The sequence below is a fragment of the Rhinolophus hipposideros genome, assembly GCF_964194185.1.
Source record: "Rhinolophus hipposideros genome assembly, chromosome: 5".
Classification (NCBI taxonomy): domain Eukaryota; kingdom Metazoa; phylum Chordata; class Mammalia; order Chiroptera; family Rhinolophidae; genus Rhinolophus; species Rhinolophus hipposideros.
Genome location: NC_138051.1, coordinates 90,631,882 through 90,650,916, shown reverse-complemented (window position 1 = coordinate 90,650,916; position 19,035 = coordinate 90,631,882). Strand labels below are relative to the sequence as shown.

General features: G+C 41.9%; 1 protein-coding gene across 14 annotated transcripts in view; it reads left to right on the top strand.

Annotated features, from left to right (window-relative positions):
* Nucleotides 1-19,035, top strand: part of EFCAB11 (EF-hand calcium binding domain 11) — a 127,523-nt gene that overhangs the window by 66,379 nt on the left and 42,109 nt on the right. For 7 of the 14 annotated variants that reach the window (XM_081047506.1, XM_081047509.1, XM_081047505.1 and 4 more), the window contains exon 6: nucleotides 3,504-5,322. The exons of 6 other annotated variants lie outside the window; for them this stretch is intronic. In XM_081047506.1, coding sequence (XP_080903632.1) covers nucleotides 3,504-3,663 — 160 coding nt within the window. In that variant the 3' untranslated portion in view covers nucleotides 3,664-5,322. Of the gene's footprint in view, nucleotides 1-3,503; nucleotides 5,767-19,035 lie in introns of those variants that run through there. One more of the 14 variants, XM_081047512.1, reaches the window with a different exon arrangement.

Genomic DNA, 19,035 nt, shown 5'->3' with positions numbered 1-19,035 from the left:
GTAAACAAGTAACTGTATTGGAACACCCTCCCTACTCACCTGATCTGGCCCCCAATGACTTCTTTCTTTACCTGAAGATAAAGGAAATATTGAAAGGAAGACATTTTGATGACATTCAGGACATCAAGGGTAATACGACCACAGCTCTGATGGCCATTCCAGAAAAAGAGTTCCAAAATTGCTTTGAAGGGTGGACTAGGCACTGGCATGGGTGCATAGCTTACCCAGGGGAATACTTTGAAGGTGACTGTAGTGATATTCAGCAATGAGGTATGTAGCACTTTTTCTAGGATGAGTTCGCAAACTTAACTGACCTCGTAAGTAACATTTAAAATATTTTCCAGACCCTCTTCCTCCATGCCTTTCTAAATTGCCTTTTCCCTTTCTACACGGTATCTTTTCTCCCTTCAGATGCCCTAGCTCAGTCTCTAAAGCAACACCTGATTTCAAGAAAGACTCCGTCTGATATGTCTTATATGAACTTTATGATGTAATTTTGAATGGGTCTGTGAGATGTAACCATGATTGTAGCTCAGATGCCTTAAGTGATAAAGATTTGTTGCTCTCACAGATGAGTGCTGGAGAGGTGGGGTCGCGTTAGATGTTACTCCTCAGCTCCGTATCTCTGGTAGGTTCTCTCTGCCTTACCATCGCCCGGTGTCGCCTGTGATCTTGGCAGATGCCCATTATGGCTGCGACACTAACTACAGCAGTTCCAGGCCTCATACCCACAATGTCTAGGAGAGTTAGAGGTCTTGAGCTTCTCTCTGAGGTCGTGGGACACCCTTGAACCAATGATGAGCGCCAGGAATGTCTGCTAATCCAAGAACCAGTCACTGTGGATAAGGGGGCGTGTCCTACTGATTGGCAGAGCACAGCCCCAGAACTGTGGGTGTGGCTGGAGTCCTTCTCTCTCAGATCAGGGGGATCCTGGACACTGTCAATGCGGGTGGAGTTGAGTGGGTTCTAGGGAAGCACCAAACAACATAGGGGTATTTATATGTTAAGCCTAGGTCTACTTGCAGAATGTTAAACAGATGTGGGCACCAACAAGCAGATAGGAAAGGCATTGTTTTCAATTGTTTTCATAGTGGACAGTGGGGCCATCTAAGGGTCCCTAAAACTTATGCTCCCCACACCAGCCCACCCCCCCACTCCACCCTCACACATGCACACACTCAGTCACTTATCTGATTATCCACGGATTTTTGTCTCTGACACTCCTATGCCATAAACATTTCAACCTGGGAGTCTGTGAAATTTAAATAGGCTAAGCGTGTAGGTATGTATGGGGGGGGGACTCAAAAAAGATATAAATGGTATTTGCATAGGACCATTACGCATTATTTAAAAAGATTTGTTATTTCAAAAAATTTAAACAGTGTTCCTCGTTGGATGTATTAGAATAACTTTAGAATAAGTTTGGCAGGAGAGGAAGGAGATGCAAATAGAGGTTACTGGTTAATTAGAATAAATGAATCTTCATTTTTTTAAATGGGAGTTGTTTCATTTATTACAGTTTTTACTTGCCTAATTAATACAAGGCTATATTGAATTCTTCAGAAATCTTGCTAAATAAGGCAAAATGTATAGCATTTAAAAATTTTAACCCCAGATCCTTTCCTTTCAACCATCTATATTTTGTTAATATTCACATAAATATTAAAATCAGAATGAGCATATTTGTCCTCATCAACAAACATTTGTCATGGGCAGGGTGCTTCCTAGTTGCTGGGGATACAAAGAAATAGAAAGCACACTTCCTGTCCTCAGGGAACAAACAGCATATGATCTATTTGGGAAAAAAGGCAAAAACATGGAAAATAAATAGGTCACTCACTGCCTAGTTCCACCAGGTGAGATGAAACAAGGAGTTCAGAAAAGGGAACAATTATTGGGGTGGGAGGTGGGGGTAGGTCTGTGGGGGATGGGAATAGCGTAGATATTGGCAAGGAAGAGGAGAGGTCCCAGGCCACCAAGTAAGTTTGCTTTTGCGGTTGCATTTCATTCTGTTTTTCCTAGAGTCATATTAGAGCATTTTGTTTAATTTCAAGATTTTCTTTGTTGTCCATTTCCTGTATAATTGTTAGGATTTAGTCATATGGATCAGTTCCAACCATTCGTGTGTTTCCAGCATTTCTGTAATGATTCCCTATTACTATTTCAGAATTGTTTTGTGATATAATAATGATGAAGAAAGTATTGCCAAAAGCAAACTAGAAAATAAAAGTATCAGCAGTTATATTTCTTACGAAATAAGTGTGGGGACAATTTCTTACTTGTAGTTGCTAAAAACTGTTCCATCTATACAGTCACTATTTTGCAACATCTTAAAATGTTGAGGGGACTGTTACTCACTGTGGTCTTGGCCTGACACATTCAGACATGAAAATTTCAGAAAACTGAGTCTGTGATCAAGTTGGCAGAGTTTTTCACCAGCTTTGTTTAAAATTGAGTTGTTGGATTATTCTTCATTTAATAAATTTAGGACTAAACCTAAAATTTTCCATTTAGTATTCTTTCATCCCTTGCAGTTATTTGCTGTCCTTTACTCTTCATTTCTTTCTAGCAAGCCTGTGAGCTCTCGTATTTGGCTGTGAATTCCTTTTGGACAGGGATCATTGAATCCTTGGAGCTTCGTACAGTGCTCCATAAATGCTTAGTGAATGAATGAGAATAATAGTCCACATGTGATTAGAAGGAAATAATGCAGAGGAAATTAAATACAAGTACACATGTGTGGTTTTCATTTTCACACATGATTTTGAAGAATCTCTTATGATAGCAACTTCCTGCCAGTTTTACCCTGCCAGGAGCTAACCTTGACATGAAGGTTGTACGATTTATAAGCCTAGCAAAGAACTCTTGAAAGTCAGTTATTTTGTAAAATAGACCTGTTACCGGTGACATATTAACACATTTGACAATGTGGATGCTCAAATTGTGAAAGATCTTTGGCTTCCTCTTCTGCATAATTAAGTTCTTCTTAGAACAGCTTACATATTATAGATTCCACACGTGGATTTCAGACTAGTCAACTAATATTTGATTGTGATTACCAGCTTTTCAAAGTCTTCCTTCATTTCCCAGCAGGCAGCTTCCTGTCAGAATTCATTTCCTATTTGGAAAATATCTCTCTGACCCACGGTTTTTTGGACACAAGTCATCCTTCACATATTCGAGTCTACCCGTTGTCGTAAATCCTGAGCTCCTCTGATGCCAGAAGACCCCTCTATATTCAGAGTGATAAGATCTGTCTAAAACATCAGAGGAGAGAAAACTAAGAATATTTAAAGATTTTTAAAAACATGCTTTCCGTGTGTATCTATGTTTTTACAGTTTAAGAAATTAAAGTAATAGCTGTTACAGTTGGAGCAAGATGTGCTTTCTGTTTTCCCTCAATCTTTATAGAATTAAAATTAAGATTTGGCAGAGCTGTGGTATACTTAAGTTAAATGTAGCAAACACTTATGGAGACCCTTTTGCTGGGCCCTCATTACCAGGACCTCTACAAGAACTGCCCTTTGGTTGCAGACAGCGAGAGTGAGAGACCGTGATCCGGATGTGACTGCAAAGGATATGAAAATTCACTGTGGAGGGGGCTTAATTGGGAAGGCATCACGGGAGAAGCAATTTCTTGTTGGATGTTGGAGAAAGTACTAGGTTTGACTTGCAAAGGGGCAAGTCGTTCCAGGTAAGGGGAGCAACGATTGGATTCAGCAGGGCATGTACTGATTCTTGAGCAAGGGAGGGACATGGTGACAAAGGTCTCCATCTGGCTTCAGTCTGCAGGATGTACCAGAGAATGGAAAGGCTGGTCCACAGGAAGCATTGTAACTGACTATGGTTTAATTGATGAGGTCCTGTTTCGAGGACATATGATAGGAAGGTCAAATCGTATAAATGTTACACAGAAAGAATCTGATAGCCTCAAAAGCTGGTTGGATATTAGAAAGTAATGCAAAGAGAACTGTCAAGGTTAGTTCCAAGGCTGGAAGCCTAGACAAATAGGGGAATTGTGGTGCCATGTTAGCATAAATGGCAGATCAGAAAAAGAAGTGGACCAGACCGAGCCTTGAGATGGTACCCTTGGTTAGGAGGGAAGCCAGACAAGGAGGGGTCAGAGCAGAGCCAGGCACCTACAGTTTCGCAGCAACAAAGGGAAGACAGTGTTTCAAGACAGGTGAACAAAGAAGTCAAGAAATCAGAGGTCTGAGTTTGTTTTTAGACTGAAGGACAAGTGTTGACCTTCGAGAACTTCAGGAAGGTGGTGGAAGTGGATGCCAGATGGTAAAGACTCTGAAAAGGGAGAAGAGTTCGTGTCATTGGTGAGACTATAATACAAGATCTTTCAGATATTTCCAGTACCAAATGCCTTTGAAGGAAACCCACTCCTTACCCACCTAGTGTTATATAACAGAATGCCAGGATATTATTAGTACCTGTAGATTTAAAATGTACCTATTTCTACGTTGTAACCCAAAAGCATTAGTTTTACAAACCATTTGGAAATAACATTTTTTATTTTCTTTGATTCTACTCTTTCAAAATTGCTCTTATCCCTCTCTGAGATTTATTTCTAGGTCATTGATTTGGATTCCAAAACTAGTGTTTTCTATAAGCTTATTTTATGCTTACTAGAGTTTAAATTCAGACATTTTTCTGACAGTAGCAACTGACACAGCTTCAGAGACATTTTTTACAACTACCTTGCTTTTTTTTCATTGATTGTATCTTTCCAAAAATGCCCCAGATTGATAGGTCCTGAGATAGTATGCCTACAGTAACAACACAAAAATTGTGTTGTGCTTTTTAGAACTGACAAATACACTTTGGCCTTCTTCTGCTTCTTGAACACATCCTTTACTCCTCACAGGAGCTGATCAAGAAAAAAGTACATTAGAACCCAAGTCATGGGATCTAGTTTCTGTTCCCTTTGTTACATGACCTTGGGGAGGTCAACCGCTAGAGTTTTTCAGCTATGATGTGAGAGGATTTTTCAGAGGATCAGTTAGGTCTCTTTCAAATAAAAACTCTCGGAACTCGTAGAAATACTCCTTTATTCTTTAACTTTATCATCAAGTGTCCCATATGGTATGATCCACATTTGAAGATGTAGTTGTGTTCCTCGAGCATGTGCCCCTCTGTGTTCCCTAAAAGCACTGCATGCTGTGCCTGTGTTGGACCATCGTCTCCCCTTCATGTGGCTGACTCTCTTGTCCTTCTCACCTCATGTTGCTGACTGTCGAGCATCTGATGGTACCTCCAGCACCCAACCCCTGCTGTACGCATCTGATGCTCAGTAAAGATTTGACGATCAAGTAAATGGGCTGTATTGTATTATTGTCCACCCTGGACATCAGGATCAATTATAAGTTAAAAACATGGCGATCTCCAGGTCCCCCGACCCCCACTACATTTGGTATTTGAATTTCTAGAAATGGGCCTGTGCATCCATATTTTAAAATATCTCCATAGGTCGTGCTCATGTGAGAAGCTCTAGTCCATCCTCTGTGAGTTCCTGGAGGTCACAGACCATAGTTTCTCTCAGTTCATTCCCAAGCCCTGTGTAATTCCTGGCAGAAATTAGGTGTATAATAAATGTTTGTAAATAAGTGAATGGAAATGTTGAGATAAATATAAATGAGAATAAAATGCCTTTTCTTTTGGTTGCAGATATAAACACTTAGAAACTTTAAATACTAATTCACACTACCCGTAAAAATTTTGTATTTTTAAATAAAGGAAATAAATGATTTAAGTGATAAAATTAAAAGCTTGTGGCCTGTTACCTAATAATTGTGGCTAGGACTATTTTGCTTTATTTGCCCAGTTCCTATAATTTTGTGCTATTTCTGAGTAACAAATTACCCTGACACTTAAGCAGACGAAAGCAGTGACCTTTTGGTACCCCACCTGTGGGTCAGGAATCTGGGCGTGGCCTAGCCAATGGTTCTGGCCCATGTCCTCTCCGGAGGTTACACTCGGGACATTGGCCGGGGCTGCACTCATCTGAAGGCTTGGTTGGGGCTGGAGGACTCGCGTCTGCCTTGGCTCACTCAGACGCCTGGCACGTTAGTGCCTGTTGTTTGCAGAAGGCCTCAATTTCTCACCATATCTTGCCAAAGACTTTCCTCTCTGAGTTCCAGGTGCTTATTGTCAGGACTACTTGAGTGTCTCCTGGGTCACCAGCAAGCGAGAGGAGAGGGAGAGGGAGAACGTGGAGGAAGCCTCAGGTACCCATCCTCAGGCTCCACTCCTGAGGGAGGAACATCAAAGAACGTGTGGACATATTTTAAAACCACCACAGCCTATGGCATAAAATACTGTTTGCTACCTTCGGTGCTTTGTCTAGGATCTGAAAGCGTCAGTGATCCAAGTGATTTATTTCATTTCTTATCCATGAATAGAAGGTGGCTGTCAGAATTTCTGGTTTCTACTTCATTGTTTCCCGTGTCAACTTCCTTTTTATTTCCTTGTATACGATCATGAGTCGCGGTGGTAAAAATCATGAAGTGTTGGAATCAAAAGATGTCATTTTCTCTCCGTGTTCCAGGCCAAAAATATTTCCTGTCTAGAATGCAATTTAGAACTTATCCTCTCTGAGCCTTCTTACTGGAGGTGGGAAGGAGTTTAAAAACTCGGCTCGATTTCCCGAGGAACCAGTGGGCACCACTTACCTGGCACTCACGGATGATTAGAACGAGTGCCCCAAATAACAAGCCTGCAGAGGAGCACCTTACAATTAAAGGAGAGCGTCTCCAAAAATGGAACCAATGACCATCCGGTATTCTTTTGATGATTTTATATGTGAACTTTAAGGAAGACAAGAGATCAGTCAGGTCAGTAACAGCTGTAAGCCCAAATGGTGGGGTTAAAAAAAAAAAATCAACCGAAAAGCCTTTATTACGTGATCATCCCAGGTATCAGGCACCGGCGTTTTTATGTAGTTATCTCATTTCAAATAAGTTCTCTTTCAATTCTTCTCCATCATCCCTAGTCAGTCATCGTGCCTGCATGTACTTCCTCACACATCTTGAGTCTACACTCAGGAATATTGTCACATTTCAGGGTCTGTGTCTATCTGCCCCAGTAGACTGGGAAGTGCCTAAGGGGCAGAGCTGTCACTTTCGTCTTTGAATCCCAGGGGCTCAGGGCAGTGCCTGGCTTTTAGTTGATCTTGATTGCTTGTTACTGAATCTAACCAGCCTTGTTTATAAGTAAATATCACTATCTCCTTTTTCTCCATAAGACTGTATAACTTGACTGAAGCTGCACAGTACGAGACAGGGTTTGAGATTCAGAGCCACGTCTGTATTTTGTGCTTCAGCACAGAGCTCTCTGGAAGACTCTAGGTGGCGACTGTGTTGGGAGGTCCAAGTAGCTTCCTTACAGATCTTACCTGGGGGAGATTCCTCAAGAGGTATTTCTCTGTGTTTATCCAGAATGAATCACTGTAATTTGAGAGACTGCCAAAAGGAGACAGCTTGCTGATCAGATAAAAGGGTCTTAAGAATAAGCTGGCCTATTGTATTCGGGCTACAAAGGGATTTTTAGTGCTCCCTGATGTTCTTCCATCTCTAAGTGGGATGCTGAAAGCTCCTTACACCTAAAGTGCTAAGGGAAGGCCCCTTTCTCTTTCCATTTTTCCCAGGCATTTTATGTTGGTCGATGAAAGAATTGAACATGGTATTTAGATATGAAGTGGGATGGGAGCTCAGGAAATGAGAAGATCGTGTATCAGACACCCCCTACCCCCATCCCTGCCCAAACTCATCATGACTAAGAAGAGGCCTCATTGCAAGAGTCTAGGCCCCAGACAGGGAGTGATAGAAGAGCAGATGCATTCAAATGATGTTTTAGGTCTTAATCCACAGGACCCCGGTGACAGGATATGCAGTGGAGGGACATCGAGTTGGTGAGGGGACTCGTAGCCCTCTGGCCGGGGAGTCCGAGTGAATGGTGTCTCCATTCCCTCCAGTATGACAGGACACGGGAAAAGGAGCAGTGCGGGAGGTTTGATGACAACACTACTTTGGGATGTGTCTGTGGGACAACAGGGAAAGCGTTCTATCTAGAAATGGGCATGAAAGTCACATGGTCCCATGAAAGAGTTGTCCCAGGATATCCTGGAGAGAGCCTGAGCTTTAGGTGTGTGTCTGATGACGGCCACTTAGGGATGGTCTGATAGAAAAGAGGCAAATGGCCTTCCTTGGCTGTGCTGTTGTGTTGGGAATCCCTCGCTGTCTTTGTATCTCAGTGTCCTGGATGAGGAGGGAGCGGTGAGTGGCCTCTTGTGTGCGGATGCAGAAGGGAGCCTTGTCTGCGGGATCAGGGCCCTGCTCTCTGCCGAGTCCCGAGTCCCCTCTCCCGTAGGCTGCCATAGGCTTGCTTCTGCTCGTTAGGATTCCACAATCTTCCACACCTCCTTTTATGGGGGGGGGGGGTTGCTTTCAATGTTGTCTGTATCTGTTTTGAAATGTCGTTCATTTTTCTTTGTAACAGACAACCACAAATTCATGCTTTTGTTATACTCTACAAACTTTCCAGCTGATTCACTTTATTGTGCTAATCTGAGAACATGATGAAAACGTCTGACTTCAGTTCTTTCCTTACAAATACTTACTCTTCTGTCTTTAATTAACTGAAATCGTTCCTATGTAAACAAATAACCACTGCAGATTGTGCTTCCTACACGCCTTTCTTGTGGAGATTTAAGTGTATCCCTTGTTTGTTCAATTATAGTCTTTTAAAAATACTAGATGTGACATATTTTGTCATTTTGTATGATGCCAATAGAAAACAAAGGATCGTGACTGTAATTTTATTCTTGTTCCACCTTTTATTTAACGTTTACTTGAAGAACCAGGGTGGCAGGTGGAGTGAGGACAGCTTTGGATTCGCACCAGCTTGAAAATCTCAACCCTGCCACTTCTCAGTGGTGTGGCTGTGGATATGTTGTTTGAGTCCCCTCTCTGTGCCTCAGTTTCCTGTACATAAAATGAAGGCAGATAATATTTGCCTCATGGATTATGCAGATTAAGTGACATAATGCAAGTTATGTGCTCAGCACAGTGCCCGGCACACAGTAGGTGCTCAACAAATGCTATTTGTATACAGTAGAAGAAGCTCTCTCAACCAGTCCACCAGCTTAAAGGAAGCTTCAGTCCCCATGCAGAGCAATCTGATGATAGCACCGCCTGGCGAACACTTGAACTTGGATGGCTCTCTCCTGTGCACTCACGTGCTTCTCCTCCAGCCTAGAGAGGTGTATTTGCTCCCAACCCTGTTCATGTTGTTGCTCTCAAACCTAGTTATGCCGGTTGAACTTGTTGTTATGTAATTTAATTTAATATTAGGTGAAGAGAATGTAAAAATTAAGTTTTGAAAGCTTTGGGAAGACTTACTAAAGGTTAGTAAGCAAATTAAATAAAATTCTGAGGTATTTTCAGAGACAGAAAGTAGAGTAGTGGTTGCTAGGAGCTCAGAGGAAAGGGGGAACCCGGAGTTAGTATTTAATAGGAATGGAGTTTCAGTTTTGTGACATAAAAAGTTTGGAGGATGGTGATGGTTGCACAACAATGTGAATATTCTTCATATGGTTCAACAGTACAGTTAAAAATGGTTATGGTAAATATTATGTTATATGTATTTTGTTACAATTTTATAATTTTTTAATCCGTCACATTAGCTGTGGGTGAGACAACGTAAAGCTTGGCGGGGAGATAAAAAAAAATTTAGAGGGATTCCACATCCAGGTAGTTTTCATACTTTCAGGAAACCAAAATAGGAAATCATAGGTATTGTGTTTTAGGTGTAGTTTTTGCGAGGAGAACAAAGCATGCTCATCCATGGGCCAGTTCTCAAAGATGAAGGCTTTCACATAGGTCCAAATATCAGGGAATACATGCATGTTTATATTTTAAGTTTTAAATGTGACATTTAAGTTAAGTACGTGCCTAAGAACCAGACTTTGAGTCAGATCTGCGTGCAGGAAGTTTGTTGGAGAGCTCTCGGAACCAGGCTGTGTGGGGATGAGGGTAAGCAGGACCGACAGGGGGAATTGCCACAGCCCTCAGCCAATCCCCGAGGAGCACTGATACCAAGCCCCCTTCAGTGATGTGACAGAGACAATCTGTAGTTTTTCTCCTGCTTTGGGAGAACAAAACACAGGGTGTGGGCTTTCCCTGGGGAGGGGCCATCACCTCCAGCAAGGCAACTTCCTTTGGCTGAGCGTGAGGCCTGCAGGTTGTCAACAGTGGACTCACAGCAGTTGACACTTCCAGTTGGGGGATCTGATGGCACGCCACAGCAGCCACAACCGCGCGTGTCCATGTTTTGAGTGTTTCCCCTTCCAACAGACTTTAAAAAATTAACTGATTGACTATAGATCCAGAGTGCTTCAGATACGAGCATTTTCAGTTTATGCGTAGTCTCCTGTAGGTGCCCTTGGTTTGGTCTTCCTTCCATATGCCAGTTGTCCCATTTGGGATAAAACAAGACTGTGTAGCTTAATGACAACTAATAAGCGTGTGTGATGTGTTTGAAGCTCAGCTGACTGTAGGACTCTGTTAACTTTTAAATACTTTGCAGCATATATTTTGAGATTCGTGAAACTTCAGATTTTTGCTTCTTAAATTTCCAGTCCTTTTTGGCATTAGATAATTTTATTTTATTTTTGGTCCATTTTTATGCTATAGGCCATCTTCCTCTCATGCCCTATGACCTCTGGGTCTGATTCTGTGTATTCCTCAGTTACTCTTCCATCTGCCACAATTGACTGTTTACTCTTGTTCCTTTTACTGTGACATTTCCACTTCAGACCTGCATCTCTTTGTCCTGATCCACAAGCTCTCAATGCGAATGATGGCCAGTCTCCAGGATGTACAAATTTCATTTTTAGATATACTCCTTTGATTCTGAAAACAGGAGTGCTGTTTATGTGATTGCTTTGTTTCTACCATCTTAGCCACTTTTCAGTATACAGTGCAGTAGGGTTAACAATATTCATATAGTTGTATAACCAATCTCTAGAACTTTTTCATCTTGCAAAACTGAAACTCCATATCCATTAAACAACTCCCATTCCACCCCTACTTCCCCCCAGACTCTGGCAATTACCATTCTACTTTCTGTTTCTGAGTTAGACTACTCGTGGTACTTCATGTGAAATCCTACAGTACTTATTTATTTTTTGAGTGACTTTCATTTAGCATAATGTTCTCAAGATTCGTCCACTTTGTGTTGGAATTTCCTTTCTTTTAAAGCCTGAATGATATTCCATTGTATGTGTACACCACATTTTGTTTATCCATTCATCTGTTGGTGGACATTGGGTTGCTTCCATCTTTTGACTATTGCAAATAATGCTGCTATGAACATGGGTGTGCAAGTTTTTGTTTATTTTTGAATACATTTTGTTTGTTTCTATCACCTTGTAAACGCGAAAGAGGAAGTCTGAATCCCTTTGCAAGTGTGACCACAAATGTAACACAAAGAAAGATACCCCACAGTGTCTATTTTCCTTTCTCTTTTTGGCATGTTCTGACCCTATAGTAGGAATACTGTGCAGTCTGATTTAGACCTAGCCCTTCATTTAGCCATGTTTTGTTGTTTCCTTGGTTTCAAATTTTATCTCTTTAGACGAACTGGGATATGAAGCCTTTCATTTGACTTGTGATCTTGTACATTTTGGAAGTGCATACATGTAATCGTGGAACAAATAAAGCAGCTGGAAGAAATCTTTCCTGAACAAAACCCAAGTGGGGCATTTGAGTGCGAGCCAAGATTTCAGCAGCTACAGAGGGAGATGTAAAAAGACTGCCTATATTACAACACCAACAAATCACTTCTGGCCCGATAGGAATGTCCTTTAGGTAATGATCAAACAGAGGGTAGAGACCTTTACACATTTAATTGCCTGCCCACAAAATAAAGTGTTTACTGTAACCTTCCAAGGTCTCTCCACCAAGTTAATTACTGTGATATACCTGACGGGAGGGCAGCACTGTGACTCAGTGGACTGAGCAATGCAAGGAAATTCTGAGGCTGCTCGTTCTGCACCTGGCCTCCCGCTAAACTGCTGCACGGTTCTCGGCAAAACACTGCGTGTTCAGCTTCCTTGGGTTCTGTTCCTCCAACTAAAATCCTGAACGGTAATGCAAATTTAGCTACTACACAGCTAATCATAAATGAAGCCCTGTATTAATGGCCTCTTTTTTAGGGGAAAAACTTAATGTCCTATCATGATCAAATTAAGTAAAATTTCCCTGGACATTTTGACAAGATTGGATAGGTCTTTTTTTTTTTTTTAATGTATATGCATATGCATACGTCTGGACTGACACATACAAAATCGAAAGCTTGGAATGGAGGTAGGTTTAGAAATACATAAAGGAGTGTGCCAAGTTTTTCATCATTCGTTAGTTTATTCAGCCAACTTCAATGATCACTTAGAGTCGTGCTTCTAAACCACAGGAGCATAAGAATCACCTAGAGGGCTTTTTAAACACCCTTTCTGGGGCCTATGCTCAGAGTTTCTGATTCACTGGATAGTGTGCGCCCTTCCAACTTAATTCCCATTGTTTGACATTTAGTCTGTCTGGAGTAACTTCCTATGGCTGATGCCCAAACTGAAAGTCGAGAAACAGAAGTCAGCCAGGCAAAGACAGTTTGGTGGAGGGATAGACGCTGCCGGCTGAGGGTACTTCTGGGCAGGCCCGGAAGTGAGGGGACCATAGCATCTGAGAGGAGTGGAAAGATGTGCGCTCAGGCCTGGGCAGGGAGGGAAAGCTGAGGGGAGTGGAGGCTGGAGAAATGAAAGCTCTGCCATTAACAGCCTGTAGTTGGACATGCTAGGGAATAATTGGCCAAAATTAAGTTAGTCAGGAAAAAAGTTGAGGGGAAGTAAAAAGCAAAAAGAAAAATTCTGCAGACTACCATTGAACAGTGTTTGTTTTCCACCAGATTGTTTTAACGCATTGTTGTTTTCACTAACTTGATTCTAAGTTGCTTTTGGCAGATGGCTTTCATTCACATTATCTAGATCCAAATTAATAGGATTTGGGGGCTTACTGGATCCAGTGTTGTGTTAAAGCTGCCTGTGCAGGCTGTCAACCCAGTTCTGCCTGTCTTTCCCCATCTGGCATTCAGTGGTATCACCTTGGTAGGTTTAACTCAGCAAATTCTACAACCAGGGAACTTTCCTTCCTCCCGCGCCCCCCATGAGAGCCGGGTCCCCAGCACACTACTAGATGTAACTGATTGAGATGGAAGAAGTCCAGATGTCCTGGGTTTTGGCTTGAGACTTGAAAGTGGAAGGCGTATACCAGTGCTAGGGTGCATGAACTTTGGAGTCAGAGGGTCAGGGTTTGAATCCTAACTGTCATTTTCCTGCCAGTTTCAGCAGAGTAGTTAACTTCTCTAAGCCTCAGTTTCCTGCTATGTGAAATGGGGTCGCTAATATTTAACTTATAGATTAGTTTTAATAATTAATCCTTGAGAGATAGAAGCTGTTATCATTATGTAATGAAGGAAGAGCATAAGGACATTCGATTGATTTTATTTTTAATTTGTGAAGTTTGAGATACTTTTTGAGTTTTAGGTAAAGAGAATCCTATGATAACAACTGCAATAGCTAACGTTATTGAGTATTAACTATGTGCTTCTACATGCATTATTTCATTTAATCCTCACAAGAATCCTAGAGGCAGATATCGGTGATGTGATTACCCCATAGCAGAGGAGACTGAGGTTTAAGTGGATAACTGGCCATTAAGTGGATAAATGGCCAGACAGCTGGTAAGAGCAGACACAGGAGTTGGAATGAGAGTTTGTCTGAATTCAGGCTCTACATTCTTAACCAATGTGCCTATGGGATCTCCACTCAACAGAGACATCTAAGCTGCATGGTATAAGTTTATGAATCTCATGAGTGGTTGAAGTCGTAGGTCTAAATGAGGTCACGCTGGAGAGGTCTGTTGAGTGAGAATCATAGAGGACATGATGCAGCCCTAGGTAACACTGGTATTTAGAAGGTGGGATGAGTTCAGAGAAGGAAGGAATGGCCAACAATTTCAGAGGCCACAAGGAAGTAACCAAAGATCAGAATTAAAGAGAATCCCTTGGATTTGGCGATATGAAAAACATTGATGATCTTAACAAAAGCAGTTTGGGTAGGATAATGGGGACAGAGGCCAGATTGCTTTGGGTAGAGGAGTCCATTGATGAAGAGCTAGAGAGAACTGGTGTAAGCCGCTTTTAAAAAATAAGATGCTAGAGAAGTGACTCGGAATCTAGGGAGAGATTTAACAGCATACATGTGTTGGGGAGAAATAGTGGGTAGAGTGAAGGTACAGGAACATGATTTCTCCAAGTCCCTTAGGAGGTGGGAGGAATGGGATCCAAAGCCTGATCAAAGAATGACTGGATTGATGTGGGGTTGGGTTTTGTAGGGTGGTACCATGGGCTCTAGACTAGGCAGAGAAGAAGTAACACCAGACAGACATTCAAAGACAGAGAACGAAGAGCGGTCAGGGTCCTGAAAGTCTCAAAGATGTTGAAGGGAAGTTGGGCATAAATGAGCAATAGAGTTGTAAGAATAGAGTCATGCACAGTGAGTGAGAGCTTGACATTGGCCAGTTTATACAAAGAGAAGTTCTGGGTGGTTGACAAGATCCTTGGTCTAGCCATTGAAGGTCAGTTTCTGAAGCGAAATGGAATTGAAGGTCATCAGAATTGAGGAGATCAAGGGACTCGAGGCCTAGAATTGAGGTTGAGACCTTACACCGGTATCCTTTTGAGTCTTCACCTACTAAGAATACATCTTTTTAGAAGACTTGTTATTAATCCAAATGTTTATGTCTAGAGAGATACCTCCCAATAAGGGTGGAAACTCTCCTGATGGGCAGTGACATATTCTTTAATTGGTGTCTGAGAAATCTGATAGAATCCTCAACTTTTTCTCAGGACCTTCTTCCTGGGATCAGTAGGAGAAGAATGTCAAAGTTCTAGATTCATTTCTTCCCCTTCTAGGAGATGTACAGCTTACACTTTCAGAAGTTAATGTTAATAAGAATGGCTGTCATTTGTTAAGCTCTTGCTACAGCCACTTTATATAGATTATGTCTTTACAAAACAACTCCACGAGATGGGTACACTTTCCGTCTCTCTTTTATAGATGAGGACTCTGCAGATTAGCGTTGTTAAGCCCCTTGTGAAGGTCACTCATCTTGTAAGTGACGCAGCTAGTATTCAAACCCAGGCAATCTGCCTCCCAAATTCAAGATCTATGAAAACCTGCCTGTCAGTGACTGGGGAGACCTCGGCCAGCGTCATGTTGGACGTCAGGGTATTCCTGTTTGTGAAGGAAGAGGATGCAATGTCTAGAGACGTACCGTTGGGCCTGGCCCCTGACTGGACTCCCTCTCCCCACCGCCCGTCTTCATCCTGTTTCTAGGCACAGACTTACCGTGCCTGTGAGCGCCCATCACCCCACACAGCGCTGCTTTTCCGGGACACTGCCCCTCACTGCCACGGGCAGCGTGAGACGTTTTCCTGAAGCCTCCCACAAGTTAAACCTCCTCTACTGCAGAGTGGCATGAAAGGCATCTCACTGTGTCATTGGCTCTTGGAAATATTGGAAGGTTTTCCCATACAGACACTGTGCCTGTATTGGAGCTCAGCTATTCAAAGTGCAAGAAAACCTTAGTTTCCTTGATGTGGACACCTTCGTTCACAAATGCTCAGGAAAGTAATAGAAGAGGAATGCAAGGAGTCAAAAGCATTTATTCTGTAATGATAAAAATGAGTAATTCAATGAGAAGGAGCTCTTTGAAAATCACATTAATTTGCTTCTAAATTAATTTGCTATTTGCTGAAAGCTGCTTTCAGGAAATGATACTTTGTCCTGTGGATGCCCAGTTCCAGCGTTCACATTTCAAAGATGCATTTACCAAGGTCTCGTACTTGGATGAACTCCTGTTGCATATTCAGAAAGTAGTGATGGAAGAGAAATGATGAGCACATGCTTTTAAAATGACAACATGTTGGGCATTTTTTTCAGCTTATGTTCATTGACCAGATGAAGATTTTTATTTTGACCCTTATTTGCAAGAGTAAAAGAATATTGCATACTAGCTTGCAAGAAGAAACACAGCAAAACAGTTTTGTTTTACTTCTAAAAGTTAGTTTTCACCAAATCCCTAATCCCCATGACCTCCCTGCCCTACACATACAATGCAAGACACAACGCTGGTGAGAGGCAAACCTGGCCAGTCTGAATCGTCCAGAAAAAAACACTAAGGAGGGTTTGCCTTACTCCTGATCATGGGCCCTGAGGCCAGAGGCCAGATACCTAAAGCCAGGTCCCAGAAATAATAACAAAAATGAAGCCAGGAAATTGAGTTCCAACCAGGACTCACATTAAGTTCCAGGTGTCAATACCCATGGTGGAGCCAACACCAGGTGTTGAGGGAGGAGACAATGGGGAAACCCAAGAGCAGAGAGCAGGGGACCTGGCCCTGCAGAAGGTGCTCAGGATGGATTTCAGGGTGAGTGGGCCGGTGCCCCAGCTGCCTTGTGACCTCATTCCCGTATTTCTCCATCTAGCCCAGAGGTTCTATACGTGTGATTTATGCTCCCAAGGGCTCGGTGAGGTCGAAAATGTTTTCCTGATGCTAAAGTCACTGCTTGCCTTGCTTCATTCCTTTGATGTTTGCGTCGATGATACAAAGACTGCAGTGGGTTAAATGGCACGAATCGTTTTACCTGTGAATCAAGGAAGAAGCACCAACCTGTACTAGCCGTCATTGTATTCTCCACCACACTTCCCTTTGCTGTTAAAAAGAAAACGGAGTTTCACGTAAGAATATCCTTGATGAAGCAATAAGAATGATTTTATTAAATCTCAATGCTCAAGTGCACATCTTTTTAATACTCCGGGAGGTATCCATACAGCGTCTCTGCTACGAGCCGAATCACGATGGTTGTCTCCAGGTGAAGCACTGGCACAGCTGACATCTGAACTGGCCACTGTTTTAATGGAACACTGATTTTATTTGAAAGAATGACTGACAGACAAACTACCGTTATTCAGACGTGAGTATTTGGTGAACATTTTCTCAAAAAATGAACGAAGTAAGCCTGTCATTTCAAGGAAAACAACTGACAGACAGTATTTGTTGCCAATTATAAAATTCGAGCTTTCAAGTGAAAATTAGAATTTGGGAAACTTGTACCCACCACCATGAACTTGACAGTTTCTCAGTACTTAAAGACTTTTCCGATGAATTCAGTGGTGATATTAATAAATTTGATTTTTTTAATATTGTATAATGAAATGTGTTAACATTTAGAAGATCTGTATAACTCAGTGAATTAATATTTTTCTGATAACCGATGCATGATGTTACAAAATCATGCTTGGGTAAAAGATCTATTGAAACTACAAGATACACCAGTGGGTTTTAATGTAACATGATGTGAAAAATTAATTGATATGGTTTCAAATTCTATATTGCAGCTAGGCTTTTAGAAATTGCCACTCATTGAGTTATAATATTGAAAAAGAATATCTGCAGTTACCTGAAAAGACTATTAAAATACTACTCTCCTTTTAGCTACATATCTGCGTGAGGCTGTATTTTCCTTTCCATACTATACAAAGGGCATTCAGAAGCAGATATGAGAATCTAGTTGTAATTTATTAAGCAATACATTTAAAAGACTTGCAAAAATGTAAAATGATTCTCACTATTTTTTTGCTTTGGAAAATTGACTTAGTTTTCAAAAACAATGCTTAGTCAAAAGGCAAAGGACTTGTTATTTTTAAATGAATTAACATTTTGTAGTTTTCTCAGTTTTAATTTCTAGTATAGTAAATATTGATAGGTACAACCCACATAAACAGAAGCTCTTTAGGGTTCTCAATTTTTAAGAGCGTAAAGGAATCCTGAAGCCAAAAAGTTCGAGACTCAGTGACTTCGTATATATTGAGTGGGCCCAGGCTGGTGCAGAGATAGTGTGGTGTACTGGACAGGTATGGGCCTTGCCCTCAGAGCTAAGTCTCCTACAGTCAAACAGACCATTCCCACAGAGGGTGGGAAGTGTATTGATAGGAGAAGCACCAGGTGATAGGGGAGCACATTGCAGGGGCACTTGGCCTTGGGTAGGGAAGACTTCTAGGAGAAATCACTGTCTATACTGATTCTTCAAGAATGAATAAGAGTTAGCCAGGCAAAGAGGAGAGGTTGATTGCTTTGGGTATGTGGAGAAGCATATAGAAAGGTCTGCATGCAAGAGATTATGGCTTCACTGCCGAAGTAGAAGAGGTAGAGTGTAACTGGAGCACAGAGCGGAGGAGATGGTGAGACATGAAGCTAGACTAGAGGACAGCAGCTAGGTTATGAATGGCTTTGTGAGTTCAGGAGTTAGGACCTCCTCCTAGGGGAAATGGAGGATCCTGGAAGGATTCAAGGCAGGAGAGTGACGTCAAATTGCATTTTAGACAGATGTCTCTGGCAGTAGAAAATGGATATCCAGAGGCAGGGAGACCCGTTAGGGTCTCATAAAGAGATGATGGAACCTGGGTGAGGGTATAGCTCAGGTGTCAGAGAGCTTTGGGTAGATTTATGAGATATTTTTGTGGAGAAGTTTACATATCTAGGTGAATAGATTGGGTGTGGTTAAAGAAGGAAGGGTGGGCATCGACATTGAAGCCAGGTTTCAGGTTTAGACCTGAATGATGGGAATGATGGTAATGTTCGCTGGCAGAGGGAACACAGAAGGTGCAGGTTTACAACGGAGAAGGATGAATTCCGTGTGGGTTACCTGTGGCTATCCAAGAGTGATGCCCCATCAGCATTGGGGTTGTGGTTCTGAAACTGAGGCGAGAGATCTGGAGTATTGACACATCAGCATACAAATCATAACTGTAGCCATGGGCTGAATGAGATCTTTCAGAGAGAGGATTTAAACAAGGGAAGACTGTCTAAGAGAGCACCATGGGGAGTACCAACATTTAGAGGATAAGCCAAG